Source organism: Vespa crabro, chromosome 9 (assembly GCF_910589235.1).
Source record: "Vespa crabro chromosome 9, iyVesCrab1.2, whole genome shotgun sequence".
Lineage (NCBI taxonomy): Eukaryota > Metazoa > Arthropoda > Insecta > Hymenoptera > Vespidae > Vespa > Vespa crabro.
Window position 1 is genome coordinate 2,621,573 of NC_060963.1, and position 18,428 is coordinate 2,640,000.

General features: G+C 30.2%; 3 protein-coding genes across 3 annotated transcripts in view; 1 reads left to right on the forward strand and 2 right to left on the reverse strand.

The window, feature by feature from the left end:
• Window positions 1-599: 599 nt before the first annotated feature.
• On the reverse strand, window positions 600-2,808 carry LOC124426739 (adenylate cyclase, terminal-differentiation specific-like). The gene is made up of 3 exons (XM_046968801.1): window positions 2,794-2,808; window positions 2,219-2,324; window positions 600-1,747 (listed from the first exon to the last, which is right to left on the reverse strand). The coding sequence occupies exons 1-3, from the start codon at window positions 2,806-2,808 to the stop codon at window positions 873-875; spliced, it is 996 nt and encodes a 331-aa protein (XP_046824757.1). The 3' UTR covers window positions 600-872.
• A 3,810-nt stretch (window positions 2,809-6,618) lies between these two features.
• Window positions 6,619-8,145, forward strand: LOC124426518 (early nodulin-75). Its single transcript, XM_046968272.1, has 3 exons — window positions 6,619-7,024; window positions 7,236-7,487; window positions 7,578-8,145. Exons 1-3 carry the CDS (start codon window positions 7,001-7,003, stop codon window positions 8,055-8,057), a joined length of 756 nt encoding a protein of 251 aa, XP_046824228.1. The 5' UTR covers window positions 6,619-7,000; the 3' UTR covers window positions 8,058-8,145.
• Window positions 8,146-13,705: 5,560 nt separating this feature from the next.
• LOC124426723 (zinc finger protein 768) overlaps window positions 13,706-18,428 on the reverse strand; it is an 11,143-nt gene continuing 6,420 nt past the window's right edge. Inside the window, exons 3-6 of the mRNA XM_046968786.1 lie at window positions 15,171-15,397; window positions 14,724-15,016; window positions 14,321-14,636; window positions 13,706-14,225 (exon numbers count right to left, since the gene is read on the reverse strand). Coding sequence (XP_046824742.1) covers window positions 13,946-14,225; window positions 14,321-14,636; window positions 14,724-15,016; window positions 15,171-15,397 — 1,116 coding nt within the window. The 3' untranslated portion in view covers window positions 13,706-13,945. The remainder of the gene's footprint in view (window positions 14,226-14,320; window positions 14,637-14,723; window positions 15,017-15,170; window positions 15,398-18,428) is intronic.

The window sequence follows — 18,428 nt, forward strand, 5'->3', positions numbered from 1 at the left end:
TCTTTTTATTTCCTCTTTTTCAACAATTTTTTCCCTTTCTTCTTTGCATTTCCTTTCTTCTTCCTCTTTTTCTTTTAATCATTGTAAAATAAGAATTGTATAAGGGATAAGCAAATTGTATAACGATGAAGAAAAAAAAAAAAAAAAAAAAAAAGAGAAAGAAAAAGAAACAAACAAAACATTTCTCGAAAAATATTTCGAGAACAAATAATAATCTAAGAGACGTGAGAGCGTGACTTTGATTAATTAAATACGTAGTCGAGATAAAAGTGTAGGTAGAATTACGAAAAAAAAAAAAAAAAAAAAAGAAAAGAAAAGAAAAAAAAGAAAAAAGACAAGGGGAAAAAAAAAGGTCGACTATTTATCAGATATTTAATTGATGCTCTTGTAACGTCGGATCAACGTGTTTTCTGTGAAAGTATGGAAAAAGGAGAACGGTGTTCATCGTCGTAAAGACGAACAGCGGAAATGATTCTTTTATTTCATTTTTTTTCTTTTTTTTTTTTTTCTTGTTGTTTTTCTGTTTTTTTTTTATGTTTGTGTGCGTACATACATGTGTGTGTATGTGTGTGTGTATGTGTGTACGTGTGTGTGTAGATTTCGTTTTCTATTACAAAAAAAAAAGAAAGGTAAAAAGAAAGAAACAAGAACGTAGAACAATGGGTATTGTCCTTCGATCGCTATGAGAAATGATATTAAAGATTGAGAAAATAATGATCTAACGATCGATATGATCGAACGATTTTTCAACGTTGTCATTAAATTAATTATAATATAATATTACATTTTAAAAAAAAAGAATATATATATATATATTATAATACGTGTAACGTAACGCGTTAATCGAATTAAAAGAATTAAAGGAATTGTCGTCAATGACGTTGACTATCGTCGATCGATTTAACATCCTCGATCTCATCGATATTGTCGTCTTTCATGAAATAGATCTTACTTTTGTAATAATACGGTCCTTTCGAATCGTCCGGTATCGGTTTAGGAATGAACAAGGTTTTTGGCCTGTAAGTTATTCTGTTAGCTATGACATCATAGGGTATCTGAGATTGGTAATGTAGCAACTGTTGTATCTCTTGCGGCATGTTCTTGTCTATGACCAATTTTGGTACCGGTTGAACGGGCATAGTTTCGATCGGTACAGTTATACCGATTATTTGTTGCGATTGTTGAGAATTCTGATTCTCCTGCGATCGTGAATGATGATGATGATGATGATGATCATGATGATCATGATGATGCTGTTCGTTTTGACGTTGATCGTGATCCTCCTTATAATTGATTCTACCTTGTGGCTTGGCCATTCTTTCGCCGTAATAAAAATCCGTCGAAGCGGTTCTCGTGTCATCGATAGTTTGATATTTTCCAATTGGTGATTCGTATTGACTCGATTGAGAAATATCAGAACGTGAATTTGCCTGTTCAAACGATAAACCCTGCTGATGGATAAAAGCTGATGGATCGACGTAAGGTCGTTGTGGTTCATACGTCTGTAATATCAATTCCTTTATATGCGTTGGTACAGAAGCGTAAGATTTGTATTCTGGTTGATTTGGTACAACGTTTGATAACGGTGATGGTTGTTGATGAGATTGAATCAAACGTTGCTGATGCTGTACTCCTGAAGTTTGCGGTTGAGCTATCACTGTCTCGGCTCGTTGCTCACGCTGAGGATTCTCTAAATTAGAGCGTTGTTGATTATACGGCACGTAGAATTTCCAGTTCACTTTCGTACCTTGAAAGTCAGGAAATAATCATTACAAATACATATATACATGTATGAATTTAGAATTATTAATTTTTATGATAATAAATATTTTAATTATATATATATATATATATACATACATTAAATATTATAAAAATATGGAAATATGAAAGTGATACATCGTTCATACATTTATCATTTTCGATTCCATTATTCAGAGTTTTATCAAATAATTTCTTCTTTTATCTTCTTTTTTTTCTCTCTTTCTTTAATTCACTTTTTCAAAAATTCTTATTTGCAAATAATCTCAAATGTCAGAAAAACTTTACCAAATAATTCAGAAATTAAGTATCGACGAATAAGATTTTGTTTATTACATATAGAAATAATGAACGATTGAAGAATTTATTCGTATGACGATGAAACCATTGATAAAAAAAGAAAAAAAGAAAAAAAGAAAAAAAGAGAAAGAGAAAGGAAAAAAAGAAATTAACGAACCATCAGGATCGTCGTATCTGATTTGAGCTGGTTGAGATGTACGAGCAAGGCGAGTCGAGTTCTCTGTTTGAGCCAACACAGTGCTGGCCAAGGTCAAAAGAAGTGCCTGAAGAAAGAAAAGAAAAAAAGAAAATTAAAGAAAAAAGGAAAAAAAAAACACTATAAACAAATGATAAAAAAACGAACAACTATAAATATATATATATATATATTTATATACGCATTTAATTATACCGATTAAATTTTCGATTCGACATGAGTCGAAACGCTGAGTCTATATTACAAAAAAAAAAAAAAAAGAAAAAAAAGAAAAGAAAAAAAAAAAGAAGAAAGAAAGAAAGAAAAGAAGAAAGAAAACCAAAACCAATCACGAGAGCAAATAATTTTTAAATGAAAAATCTTCAACGTATAAAGTGAAGATAAAAATGGAAAGGAGTAAGAAAAAGAAGAAAAAAAAAAAAAAAAAAGAAAAAACAAAAAAATTTCGAAACATTTTAATCGAATAAAACGATAAAGTATGCAAAATCAATTGCACCCATACGATATAATATAAAATGATTAACAACAACACTCACGCTTAATAATAACATGATCTTGATCACTTTTACGAGATTTATATGTGATTTGTATTAATGCGTGGGTATAAGTGAAGCAAAAAAGAAAAAGAAAAAAGAGAGAGAGAGAGAGAGAGAGAAAGCAAAAAAGGAAAAAAGAAAGGAAACAAATAAATGAAATAAAAATGATTATAATCAATTAAATAACTAAACAATTAAATAAATAATCTAAGTAAAGTGAAAAGGTCGATGTGAGATGCGCGAGAGTGGATGAAACGGTTCGAGTAAACGCGAAGGAATCAACCGGTCTACGAAGACTCCGACTTCTATATAGTCTCGCTGGGATGGTATATAGAGGACCGATGTAATTACCCGTAGCAGACCAGCCTGCCACCGGTTGCCTACTTTTAAAGTAATTCCACCTGAGGAGAGAGAGAGAGAGAGAGAGAGAGAGAGAGAAATAGAATGAGAGAAAAAAAAGGGAGAGATAGAGAGAGAGAGAGAGAGAGAAAACCCCCTCAAGGATATTATCGGAGTTGAAGAATGCGCGACTCTGGCGTAACCGTATTATAAAATCCCACTAGGAAGCTGCCCTCCTTCGTTAACACGCTCATAGATTTGATCTTTCAACAACAATGGTATTAGTAAAAATTACTTTTGGTAGAAGACAGAGAGAGAGAATTATGGAAACGATAATATTACAAATTTATCGGTTTTTCGAGAAATCCGTCCGGTGAAATCGCCTAACGAGATCCTCGAAATGTTCGACAGAGAGAGAGAGAGAGAGAGAGAGAGAGAGAGAGGGGGGGGGGAGGGAGAGAGGGAGGGAGAGAGAGAGAGGAGGAAGAAAGAAAGGAGCTGAGAGAGAGAGACAGACAGATATAGGCAGAGAGAGAGAGAGAGAGAGAGAGAGAGAGAGAGAGTGAGATTACACAAGAGACATTCGTTAGATCTTTACAAAGATTCACGGAGTCCTTTTTATCTTTTAAAAATGTGTCTATTTATTGAGTTCGAATGAATCGTCCAATGTCGATACTTTCAACGACAATCGTATACTTTAACATACAACAGTTCATTCATGATTCATATTCATTGTGATATAAGAAAGTGAAAAGAAGAAGTGTGGGATCAACTGATCGGATTCCTTTCTTTTTTTTTCTTTTTTGTTTTGTTTTTCTTTTTTTTCTCCTTTCCAATTAAATGTCATTAGCCGCAAATGATAATGGACATTTAATTCGATTTAATACTTATCAATGAGATCTATCAAATATGAAAATTTTTATAATAATAAAAAAAAAAAAAAAAAAATGATTCATGATAAACGAGATATTATTATATATACTTTTCTCAATTTTCAATTATACTTTATTAATTGGACAAACAAAATCATATATATATATATATATATATATATATATATATATATTTATAATGATTATATAGTAATAATTTTATTAAATAAAAATTAATCCTTTAACTAATAAGATTAACGTTGAATAATTTTCAATTGTTTCACGTTGAACGGCTCTTAATATGATTTTCATGTATATAATATTAGATCAAGGAATTAACGTGTACGTGATTTTTACGTACGATGACGAAACGTTGAATTAGGAAAGAGGTGTGTCTGATTTCCATCTATAATGATCCCTAATTATCGATAATTATATTCGCAAACTGTATTTAAACTTTAACCATTATGCGTCATTATACGGAAACGCGTTTGAATGAGTTCGAAGGAGGCATCGTAAAGATTTAGAAATCTCCTTCATTTTCTCTGTCTTTTTTCTTCTTCTTCTTCTTCTTTTTTTCTTTTTCTCTTTTCTTTTCTTTTCTTTTTTTTGTTTCTTTTATATTTATTTATTATCTTTCATTTTTCCTTTTATTTCTCTTATTACACCACGTCATCCCCCGTCCCGCTTTGCTCCTCATCAACCTTTTCAATCTAACATTGTATGTTTCTTAATCAACGAGATTAAAGAAATAAGATTTCATTATAAAACTCGATTTTGAACAATATTTCATTGTCTATCAATCGATTGTATATTTTTCTTTTTTATCTTTTTTTTTTTATTATTATTATTATTATTTAGATTAATACGTTAATCTAAATAATAGATTAATTGGAGAACTTTAAAAAAAATATATTTAGTCTCATTAGGTACAAAGTGTATGGATCAATAGAAATCATACAGTTTAGTTATTATTATTATTATTATTATTATTATTTTATATGTATATATATATATATATATATAGATATATATATATAGATATATATACACATATATATATACAAATATTTACTAATTCTATCGACAATAATTTCTCTCTCTCTCTCTCTCTCTCTCTCGCTCTCGTTCTCTTTCGATGCCTATCAATAATAATTTTAAATAATTAATTGAAATAAATATTACTTAATATATATTAATAAAACGAGAAGTGCGTAGTTGCGATTGAAATCGGACGTAATAATCGTATTTCATGGAAACGATTTCTTTATTCCTTATCTCAGGGCACGTTCGAATTCGTGACGCAAATTCTTCCTTTCTCCGTATGTACATACGATATATGTACTTCCGCTTTTTTTTTGTTCTCAAGAGAGAGAGAAAGAGAGAGAGAGAGAGAGAGGGAAAGAGAGAGGGAGAGAGAGAGAGAGAGAGATAATTTAAAAGTCCTAACGAAATAATTTTTTTGTATCACGCGATTATTCCCCGAATAATAATAATAATAATAATAATAATAATAATAATAATAATAATAATAATAATAATAATAATACCAATAATAATAGTAATAATAATAATCGTCGATCGTGAAAAGTCGATTAATTTTATGACATGTGAACGCCCCTTAATGTTCATCGTCGAAGTAGTGTAACAGCCTTTATGATCAGACACAAAGTACATTATCATAATGGCTGACGAAAATCGGTCACTTTTCGATTCATTTATGAGTGAACGAATTTTAAGTTTTAATAAAAAAAAAAAAAGAAAAAAAAAAAAAGAGGAAAAAAAGAAAGAAAGAAAATAAAAAAAAATAAAAAACCAAGTATAAATCAAATAAGAAATTCGAGAGAATAAAATTAGAAAGGAGGGTTAGAGAAACGTTGCGATTTACTAATGCGTTCTGGCTCCTGCGTAAAGGATGCTGCGGGTGCGGCCATGAACTTTCACGCTAGACCGAGCACACGACGGTATCAAGAGTATAAATCTCTGAAGCATTCATTTTTCTTTTTTTTTTTTTTTTTTCTTTTTTTTTTCCTTTCTTTCAACGGTTATTGTGGAAAGCCACGAATCCGCATTTTTATGAAAGCCGTCGGATATCACGGAAATGTATATTTCCGATAGATCCGCATGAAATTGTTCCGCCGAAAGAGAAAAAGGAATATTTAACGAGAGAACGTACGGGTGAAAGTCGATTGTGAGTATATCCCACGTGGCACGGAGTAAAGAACATGATTTAGCATGTTATTCCATGCTGAAAATATTGCGAGCAATAACTTGGTATCCTCGTGAAAAGTACGAGAGGATAGATACGATTTTTTCTTTCTTTTTTTTTTTTCCTTTTTTTTTCTTTTTTTCTTTTTTTTTTTCAATTCGTCGAGTTTACATCGTATCATCGTAAATCCATCGAAAAATTTCATCATTATCGCATAATATATTTAAGAATACGTTGCATTGGATTAATTTTAAAATATCGCGCGTAACTGTCCGCTTAATCGAGATCACCGATTTCATCACGATTTGTGATACGCCATACGTAGAGAATGTATTTGCGCAAACGTTCTATTTCGAGATATACCATATATAAAAGGTGGAAAGTACATTGCTCACTTCTGCGAATCAATTCTATGCGTCATTAAAAAATATTCGATAGATCCCTACATTACCCATGCATGATAAAGGTAAGAGAAATTTCTACTTTATCGATTGTAGGAAAGAAAAAAATAAAAGACATTGTTTTATCATACGTCGGTAATAAAGGGAAAAAAACTGATCGTTCCTTTGTTACCGATGGTGAAAAAACGCGATTGCAAAATACATCTGATGCATCTCGGTAGATCGTCGTAGGGGCACGAGATGCAAAGTGCAAATAAGCAAACACGCGAGGGCGAGCATCAAGGTCTTCCCGTGGTACCAGATCCGCTATATCTCTCATATAAAACGACGAGTTCACCTATCCCGCGATCATTCCTATTCTTCTCTCCTTTCTTCAAAGTCTCAACATGTTCGTTGTTCGAATTTCACTCGTAAGTTACTTCCTCTTGTATACTACGTACTACTACTAATAATAATAATAATAATAATAATAATAAGAAGAAGAAGAAGAAGAAGAAGAAGAAGAAAAGAAAATTGAAAAAAAGCAGCATTATAATTTCATTAACATTTTTTGTTTATATCTTAAAAAAAAAAAAAAGAAAAAAAAAGAATGAGAAATATATTTGTCCTTTACTTGTTCAGGTATCATTGATATACTTTGTCGTACTGACAAGCTGTCAGTATCAACAGGAACCCCAACAAGCAGCGATCTTAAGCGACGCAAGATATCTAGCAGGCGATGGTACTTTCGGTTCAGCTTATACACAAGAAGATGGAGTCGAGTTTAAAGAAGAAAGTGACATTAACGGTGATCGACGTGGCTCTTATTCTTACGTAGATCCAACCGGACAAAGGCGTACAGTGACATACACAGCCGGAAAGAATGGATTTCAGGTAGATTAATGGATAATAACGAAATAATGATCGAGTTAAAACATTTATGGAATAATTTGAAATTGATTATTGCATTATTATTTTGGATAGGCAACTGGTGATCACATTCCTGTACCACCACCACAAATACCACCGCAACCGGAGTACGTGCCATTACCACAGTATAATCCTCCTGACTATAAACCACCAGCCGCTTATAGGACTCCAGTACCATCCCCACCAGTATACAAGAGTTCAAATCCAGCGCAGTATCAAACACGAACCGAACCGGAATATGAGCCACGAGCCGTCTATCAGCCTCAATCTCAGCCCCAACTCCAACCCCAACCCCAACCCCAACCCCAACCCCAACCCCAATATCAATATCGTCCACAGACACGATACACGTCACCGGATGTCCAATCTATACCCTCGTTTAACCCTCGACCACAGTATCAACCTACACAAGGAGCACCCATTCAAAGATACAACGAAATTACAACGCCACCGCCCCACAGATTCTATCCACCGGGAAAGCTTAATTTCAATAGGACACCCGATGGATTTTCTTATACCTTCAGTAAGAGTTAAGATTAAATATCGATTAACTTTATATACGATAATACTTTTTCATTTTTAAGAAAAATACAGAATATTGAAGGTATTATTGTACGATTAATAAGTCGTAAAATGTCAATCGATAAGTTAAACGATAAGACTAAACGATTATTTTTCCATGAATTTTCAATTCGATTAAAACAAATTTAGATAATATTTATATAAAAAAAAAAAAATCAACAAAATCGATATGCATATATGTACATATATATATATATATATGTATATGACTTTCTTGCGTTATTGTTATCATTGTCGACGAATAAACATATCGAATAATAATTTCGAAGATTTGCTTCTTTTTCTTTTTCTTTCTTTTTTCTTACAACGAAAACCACACCCGTATCTATGGATTACCATTCTTCTCATCGGGTCAGGCTCACTTTCATCCCGTAACCTTTTAAGCCGAACGATTTCGTAACGTATTAAATCATTCCTGGGAACTATCTTGATACTAAACGTGCTTATGTATATTAGCTCAACGGCAAACAACGACGACGCTCACGTTTACGATCGGGAATATCACGAGTTTGCCTGGCATTATTGGAACCAAACGTTATTAACCAAATCACATGGTACACATAAATGGATAGAACAGAGAGATAAAAATCAATGTTAGATCTTATAACATGTTAGATTTGAGAAAAATATTAAATTGAAATGATTTTTCAATTTCGTACCTGATCAAAACTAAACGATTCTAATTTTATAAATGTACTATCTAATTTCACATGTTACAATTAGATCATACAGAGATCATATATATATATATATATATATATATATGTAATACAATAATAATAATATATTACATATACATGCATATATATATATATATATATACTAGTAATATATGTTATATATATATATATACATGTAGACACCGTTAGAGTAAAGCTCACGGAAGAAAAGTGAGAAATCATTTGTCACATTAGAACAGACATTGTCTAACATTGTCTAATGACAATACATTGATATCAGATGATCGAGAAGTATGAATGTGTTTTACTTGTGATGACGTCAAGAGGTCGGAAAAATGTATTGATATACTTGTGACAGGGGTGCGGCTTGCTTAGTCCACCGCAAGGTGAACTACCTCCTTTCAGAAACAGGAACTTGGTAGTCTCTCTCAGTTAGGTGGGCCGTAAAAGAAATGCATACCATAACACACACACACACACAAACACACACACACACATACACAGACGTTAGTTATTTCGTTGTCACGTTGATCGTCGGACTTCTTTCTCTTTCTTCCCTTTTATCATTTTTCTTTTTATCCTTTTTATTCTTTTTACCATTAGCTCTTACTTTTCTCCAATCTTTTCCCTTTTTTTTTCTTTCTTTTTTTTTTTCGTTTCTTTTTTTTTTTTCTTTTTTTCTTTTTTTGACATCCTTTGTCCTTCGAACACGCGAAGAACAAGCACGACTGAAAAATAACGAAATAAATTAAGAAAATGTATGAAAGATAGATTGAAAATTTTCCTAATTAACTTTTTGCTCGCGTTTTATTTATAAAGGTATATTTGATTATAGTATACATTTCGTTTCATCGATTAATGGCAGTAATAATTATGACCTGATTTCTGATTAGCTGTTTTGCGCGCGTGACATCGACGGTATATATATATATAAAAAAAAAAAAAAATAAAAGAAAAGAAAAAACAAGAGAAAAAAGAATAATCATAGAGAGGTAAAGAGAGAGAGAGAGATAGAGAGAGAGAGAGAGAGAGAGAGAGAGAGAGGGAGAGAGGGAGAGAGAGAGAAAGAGAGAGGAAACACTTCCACGAAATTAGCTGTTTTATGTAAAATTTTTTAAACGACGCTTTGTCCGTGCCTCCCCCAAACACGCGAAATAAAAGTAGATTAAAAGTTTTCGATAAAAAGGCACTATATATATATATATATATATATATATATATATATATATATATATATATATATATGTATACGTGTATACTTCTATGTATCTGACGAATCAAATTCAGAACAATATCTTTTTTCAATTTTCTATTTTCCTTTATAATCTTCTTTCTTCTTCTTTTTCTTTTTTTTTCTTTTTTTTTTCAATGTAATTTCAAGGCATCAATGAAATATATTTTTAATATATATGTATATATGTATATATATATATATTTTTTTTATTTTTTTTATTTTTTTTTTTTAACTAATCGATCTCTCTCTCAATTTTCAATTGTTCAAATCTTAAAAATTTTCATAAACGTTAATATAATAATCTATGCCACGAATCTTATCTAAATATCGTAAATACATTCAAATTATTATCGAATCACATACATAATTTGTTTAAAAAAAAAAAAAAAAAAAAAAAAAAAAAAGGAAAGAAAGAAAGAAATATTAAACTAGCGTGTCGATAGGAGGCACGATAAATACATTTAAATAATCATTTAATTGAATTAACAGTCGAATTAATTTATCTAATCATTAAACAGGATTAACGATTAACAATTATTAGCTCTTTGAGAGTTGTAAATAATATTCAGTTCGCAATTAAAAAATTTTATTCGTAACGATCGAAGGAACAATGAAAGGTATTACGAATAAAATAATATCGATCGATTTTATGATTTGTCGAAAACGAGAGAAAAAAGAAAAGAGAAAGAAGAACAATTTCGAAAAATTAAAAGAAAAGAAAAAAAAAAAGAAAAAAAAACTAAAACCAAAAAAAAAAAAACAAGAAAACGAAAAAATTGTAATTTTACGAATTACTATTTCGTCGACAGGCTATAAAAGTCTTAAGTTTTTAATTAACAATTGTTATTACAAAATAAACAATAATAATAATAATAATAATAATATCATCGACGAAATCATTAATCGTAAAATTTAATTTTCATTAAACATATATCGTTCGAATTAATTTTTTTTTTAATCGTACAAAAGCCGACGATTAAAGAGAAATAAAAAAAAAAAAAAAAAGAAAGAAGAAGAAAAAGAAAAAAGAAAAAAAAGAAGAAGCACTTCGATTGTTAAATATTAATTTTATTCAAGGAGAAAAGGAGAAATAAAAAAAAAAAAAAAAGGAAAAAAGAAAAAAAAATAAAAAGAAAAAATGAAAAAGAATTCAACTATTTTTAATTAGCTAGTAAATTAACTACATAAAATGTAATCATGTTTAATTGACACACACACACACACACACATACACACACACACACAACAGACAGACACACACACACACGCACATGCGCGCGCGTATTGCTTAATTATCGATAATTATTTTTTTTTACGGCTAAAACGCCACTATATACGTACGTGTATGTGTACGTATCTACGTATGTATGTATGTAAATATGTATGTATGTATGTATGTATGTATGTATGTATGTATGTATGTATGTAAGTATGTATCAATGTATATATGTAAGTACGTTTTTTTTTCTTTCTCTCTTTTTGTTGTTCTTTTCTTTTCCGTTTCTTTTCCTTTTTTGTTTTTTGGTTTTTTTTCTTTTTTTTTTTTCTTTTTTTTTTTTTTTAATTCCTTTCCAAATGATTACTCAAAAGAAAAAGAAAAATAAAAAGGAATAAAAAAAATAAGAAAAAAACGTATAAAAAAGAATTTCTAATATCTAAATAAGACGAGTGTGGTAGGGAGAAAGAATAAGCGCGTCCTATTATATATATATATATATATATATAAATTAAAAAAAAAAATGTAAAAAAAGAAAGAAATAAAGAAAGAAAGAAAGAAGAAGAAAGAAAAAAAAAGAAGCTTATTATCGAATGAAATCTTCGAAAAGAAAAGAAAAAAAAAATATATATATATATATGTATATATTTTTTGTTTTGTTTTGACTAAAAAACCGTACCAGCTGTTTCTGTTTAATTTTTATTGTCCTCGTGAAAGATTTCAATCATCCTTGGATAAAATTTTAACATATTTTATTCGACGCCCGTCAACGAACGCGCCCTTAATATTATAAGAAAGCTACGCGAAATATAAGACACCACCTCTCTGTCCTTTGATTATGTGTATTACATAGAAGGAGGAGGAGGAGAAGGAGGAGGAGGAGAAGGAGGGTGGAAGGGGGAGAGGGTTTTAGAAGGAGGAGGAGAGAAGGGGGGACATCCTTGGATAAATGAGAAATGTGCTTATTACAAGCTATCCAATATGTTACACATGTCATTCAGAACAGAGATAAAAAATACACTTTCAAACTACACGATCTTTTTATACTTTTTTTTTTTCTCCCCTTTAGGATTTTAACAATCGATATCGATATCATTCTTATCGTATTATTATTTAAGTACGCGATCGTGTATAAATAGTGTATCATCTCCTCGTTTACGTTTACTACGATTAAAATGATTAAACGATAACGGTATATAATATTAAAAAAAAAAAAAAAAAAAGGAAGAAAAAAAGATAAAAAATGGCGAAAAAGAAAGAAAAGAGAGAGAGAGAGAGAGAGAGAGAGAGAGAGAGAGAGAGAGATTTGTCATATCAAGTAAATCTTTTCAACGATACGTCCCTCCTTTTCTTTTCTCTCTGTTTTGTTTCTTTTTCTTCTTCTCTCCCCTCCCCACCCCTTCTCCCTCCCGCTCGACAAAAATATTTATATCTAAAAACGGATCAATAATTTAAAATATAAAAAAAGAAAGAAAAAAAAAAAAAAAAAAAGAAAAGAATCAGTAAAAATATAAAAAAAGAAAGAGAGAAAAAAACCTAATAATTAATTCTAAACATCCCAAAAGAACTTTACTTTGCAAAGAACAGCAATGAGAGAACGGAGCCACCGTCAAAACGCGTCGTTCAAAAGCTGATATTGCAATTATAGCTGAGAGGATGATAGCGAGAAGCTGATTACGTTAGGAACGTAGAGCTATTTAAGAAATTACATTTAAATACCGATGCATTAGCGTAATTTTCAACGTGTCGATATATCGCGTTAGTACCTAAATATTATTAATATTATTATTAATATTAATATTAATATTAATATTATTATTATTATTATTACCATTATTATTATTAATATTATTATTATTATTATTAATATTATTATTATTATTGTTATTATTATTATTACTATTACTACTAATATAATAACTATTATTATTATTATTATTATTATTATTATTATTATTATTATTATTATTATTATTATTATTACTATTATTAATATTATTTTTAAGAACTTAAAAACTTAAGTCTCATCCCGCGTTAATGGATTTGCAGTGGTGCCTGAAATAGACAATTGCGAACGAAGTTATCGAATTTATGTCTAGTTGATAAAAATAAAAAATAAAATAAAAAATAATAATAATAATAGTAATTAAAAAAAAAAAAAAGAAAAAAAAAAAGAAAAAAAAATATCAGAGAAAATTAATCACTGTTACCGAATACGGCACCGCAATTTGTCCATTCTCGATAAGATTGTTACATATATACACACATGCATACATCTCTATACATATATATATATATATATATATATATATATAAATAAATGTGTATATATATAGATATATACATATACATATATATGTATATATATATGCATGTATATATATATGTATGTATATATGTATATATATATTTATATATGTATGTATGTATGCATGCATGTATGTATATACGTATGTATGCATGTATGTATGTATGCATATATGTATGTATATACGTATGTATGCATGTATGTATGTATGTATGTATGTATGTATGTATGTATGTATATTGTATGTATGTATCTATGTATGTATGTATGTATGTATACATTCATTATAATCACAATACGCATGAAAATCTATGCACGAGTCCTGGTCGAGATTCAATGGAGAACTTGTACTATGGTAAGACACGGATCGACGGTAAAATAATGACATGAGGAGATGTAGTTCTAGCTGCATAATCCCGAGGGATCAACCAGACCACGAGCAATCAGTTCAGCAGTTGCCGGGTCACTTCCTTGTTTTCCACTGGAGTGCTGTTGCGTTTGTTGGCTAGCATGCGGCTCAAAATGTGAGCGTACATGAAACATGAATTCCGCTTTATCCGTGAAATCAGTACGACACATAAGACAAAAATGCCTTTCCGATGCGTACGGCTGTGGCGGCGGTGCCGAGCCAGGAAAATAAGGAGCCGCGTGCTGTGGCGGTGCTGATGCTTCTAAATGTGATCTAAAATAAGGATTTACAATGATATTAATATTATACACATTATATAATTGATATATTTCTCATTTATCTTTTTTAAATATTCCTTGAGAATTTACCGTGCATGTTGCATCCACTCGTCACGCGTAGCCAACGCTCTTCCGCATAATTCGCATGCCCAACTAACAGGCTCCTCTTTTAGCTTATGAATGGTATCTTGACGAGGTGGTTGTTGCTGTTGTTGTTGTTGTTGTTGTTGTTGCTGCGACGCTTGCTGCTGTTGTTGTTGCTGTTGTTGTTGTTGTTGTTGTTGTTGTTGTTGTTGCTGTTGATCCGTACTCGGTGCCGTAGGAGTGGAAAGTGGCGTAACTCCAGGCCTATGTCTGAGCTTGTTCATATGTATTACCAATTTGTCTCTACGCGCGAACGCTTTACCTGCAATAAATCCATCAAGATATCGATTGGTATATACGATTTATTTGTACGTACAGAATGATAATGTTCATTGTTCCAATTACTAACCGCAAACCTCGCAAGAATAAGGCTTCTCTCCGGTGTGTATACGCATATGAATGACGAGTTTATCCTTACGTGCCAAACCTTTTCCACATACGGTACAAGCGAATGCCTTGGTATTCGGTTCCCCGGTATTTGTAGCTTTTGATACTGATCCAGGACGTATTCCAACGTTGTTAGTCGTTCGAAGAGGCTGATTGATCGATGGCGCTCTAGAACTAGCAAATTGTTGTTCGGTTGATCCTGGAAATGCTGGCATTACACCGCCTGGTCTCATTGCTGCCGAATAATCAGGTGACCTAAATAAAAATTAACAATGATCATGATTCAATGATTTAATGATCATCATCGATATTCATCATTGTTTATATATATATATATATATATATATATATATATATATATATATAAACAATATTTAATAAAATTACTAATTAAGGTATCATAACTTACCAAGTGCCAATAGAACGAAGTACACGTACACCGTCGTCATAACCAAGACCATCGTCAGGTAGGGTGAAAGTAGGATTAGGAGCCTGTGGGTTGGTAGGTGGTCCAGGACCAGCTAGTCTTGCCTGGGCTGCTTGTTGTGCCATGTGCTGTTGTACTGCAGCATGGGCCTCAACGTACGCCGTTCTTTGTTGTTGACCACCGTTCGACATCTTGTCCTTATCGTTACTCTATATCAATGTATTAATAAATTAACTTTATTATTTTTTAAATAATAATAAATAAAGTGATAAATAAATAAATAAAAATTTTAAATAAATAAATAAAATAAATAAAAAAAAAAGAATCGATTCTTCTATCTGACATATATCATATGTATTAAACGTCATTTGTATATTAGATATAGAAATAGAGATAGATAGAGAGAGAGAGAGAGAGAGAGAGAGAGAGGGAGAGAAAGATTATTTATCAAATTAATTTTTTTAATTATTTCATGGGAAAAAAAGAATAAATAATCATGATATTGTATCGAGCGAGAAATAAAAATTTCATGAAAAGAAAAAAAAAGAAAAAAAAAAGGAAAAAAAAAAAAAAGAAAAAATTCTTGCTCAAAAATGTAAATTTTTTTTTTAATGCATCAATATACGTATCAATATATTAAATAATTATAATTCTAAGAGAATATTAAAATTTTATCGCAATAACATTAATATAAAGTAAAAATATTATATATAATATTGTTCGTTGGATAAAATAAAAATACATGTTAAATATTGTAAAACGTTAATCCAATTGTTTCTCGATCCCAATATGATATCTCGTGACGTCGAACAATAAAAGCAAACTCACGTCGTCTTCAATGTTTCCCTAAAAATATCCCGCCAATAACACAATACGAGACATTTCTATAATAATAATAATCGTAAAAAAAGAAAAAAAAAAAATCATAGAGACTATACATGGGTAGTGGTGAAGTAAATTCAGTACTCGCAACGATTCGTTATTTTACCAACGAAAAAAAAGAAAAGAAACAAAATATATATATATATATATATATATATGACGCTGATATCTTTCTCGTTTAAAATAAATCTCGACGGATCTAACGACTCTCCGGTTAATAATTTTTTTAACGATCCCGAATAAAAACATAACGATGAAACATGAAAAACCAATGCCAACCTACGAAATGAAACTTTACGACGTTCGAAAATTCCGCTTGAACGATCGATGTACAACAACGTGAATCAAATCAATCTTTATAAGCTAATATACAAATATTGATTTAGAAAAAAAAAAAAAAAAGAAAAAAGAAAAAGAAAAAAAAAGCATGAAAAAAGAAAGAAAAAAAAAAAATTCATCAAATTCGAGAATTAAAAAAAATCGTTCATTAATATTTTTTATATCCTTTTCTAACGTTTAAAAATATAACATAAATATTTCTCTCTCTCTCTCTCTCTCTCTCTCTCTCTCTCTCTCTCTCTCTCTCTCCATCTATCCCTCTCTTTCGCTCTCTTATAATTCAACATAAATCGATTTACGTGATACATAAACGTGTCAGTTTAACAGAGTAGAAGTAGAAAAAAAGAAAAGAATATTATAAAAATATAATATAATATTGTTTTTCTTTTATAATTTAAACGCAATATAATTTTCGATCATACATACATACATACATACAAACATATACAGATAGACACACAGACGCACACTTACATACATACATATATACATATATAAATAAATAATCCCTTTGACAAAATTAAAATAAATTACTTTATATAATAAGTATATTAATCGACGAATGTCAATGATAAATTCGCTAAGTAGAAACAAGAAATGATTGTTTCTCTCTCTATCTCACGGATCGATAAGAATTTAACCACGAGAGAAAAAAAAATGTCAAGAACCGCGCGTCGTGGTTGTCCCGATATATATTATTATATATACACGGTGACTTCGCTTGTGTACGCCGTCAAGGTCCTCGGGAAAAGAACGATGACCGAAAAGAAAGACGGGGAGGAGATGCAGGAGGTGAAGAAGGTGAATCCCCACCCTCCAACCCTCGTCGTGACAGACGCACAGTACAGCGTACACGTACATACATATATCATACATCATACATACATACATACATACATACATACATACATACATACATACATACATACACATACATACATACATACATACAGGGTCAAACATTTTTTCCGCGCCTCTTTCGAATAAACTTCGAACTTATTCTTTTCTCGTAACGCATATGAAGGAACCTTTTGATATTAAATGATGACACGGAAAAGTAACGAAATAACAATTATTCATTGTTCGAATTCTACATACTTCGCGCGTTGATTGGTCATTGGTCAAAAATGAACTAACCTATAGGATGTATATTCTTGGAAAAAAAAAAAAAAAAGAAAATAAAATAAATAAATAAATAAAGGATAATTCCAATAAAAGGAATTTCTTTTTTTATTTTTTATTTTTATTTTTTTAATCGTCCTATACTTCGTTTCTTCGATCGACGTAATTTCGATAAAGAAAAGAAATCTTTCGAAAGTCTTGATCAACGAGAGGTTAACAAAATGATTCAACAAGAAAAAAAAATAAAAAAAAAAACAAAAAAACGATCGATACTAACGATCATATAAATATCATTGTAAATAATGATAATTGTTCATTGATCGAATTCTATATCCTACATGTTACGATACTCATTCATGATTGGTCATTGATTAAAAGTAAACTAACCAATAGGATACCTTATTCACAAGAAAAAAAAAAAGAAATAAAGAAAAATATATAAAGCTCGGCAATATATATTTATCGATCGATATAATTTCGAAATAAAAAATATGAAAGTGAGATCAACCGAATGATCGATAAAAAAACAAAAAGAAACGATACCAAAAATTGCGTTGTAAATAATAATTATTTATTGCTCGGATTCTACATAATTCACGTTATGATATACGTATTTATTAATGATTGATCATTGATCAAAAACTAACCTATAAGATACAGCTTCTTGGTTAAAAAAAATTAATTAATAAATAAATAAATAAATAAATAAATAAATAATCCTCACCAATGATACGAATATTTACGATCATTCCTATTTCTCAATTTATCGATCGATGTAATTTCTAAAGAGAAGAAAAAATCTATCGAAAATTTCCATCGTTCGATAAATGAAACGATTGAAAAAAAAAATCGATAATAATAAACGCATTGTAAATAATAATAAATATTCATCAGGAA

Bases quoted from the DNA above. Each gene is read 5' to 3' on its own strand.
- LOC124426739 (XM_046968801.1), bottom strand. The intron at 1,748-2,218 runs GTTCGTTAATTT...CTGACTTTCAAG, and splicing joins CAGATACGACGATCCTGATG to GTACGAAAGTGAACTGGAAA.
- LOC124426518 (XM_046968272.1), top strand. From the start codon at position 7,001: ATGTTCGTTGTTCGAATTTCACTC. The intron at 7,025-7,235 runs GTAAGTTACTTC...TTACTTGTTCAG, and splicing joins TCGTTGTTCGAATTTCACTC to GTATCATTGATATACTTTGT. The intron at 7,488-7,577 runs GTAGATTAATGG...TATTTTGGATAG, and splicing joins CCGGAAAGAATGGATTTCAG to GCAACTGGTGATCACATTCC.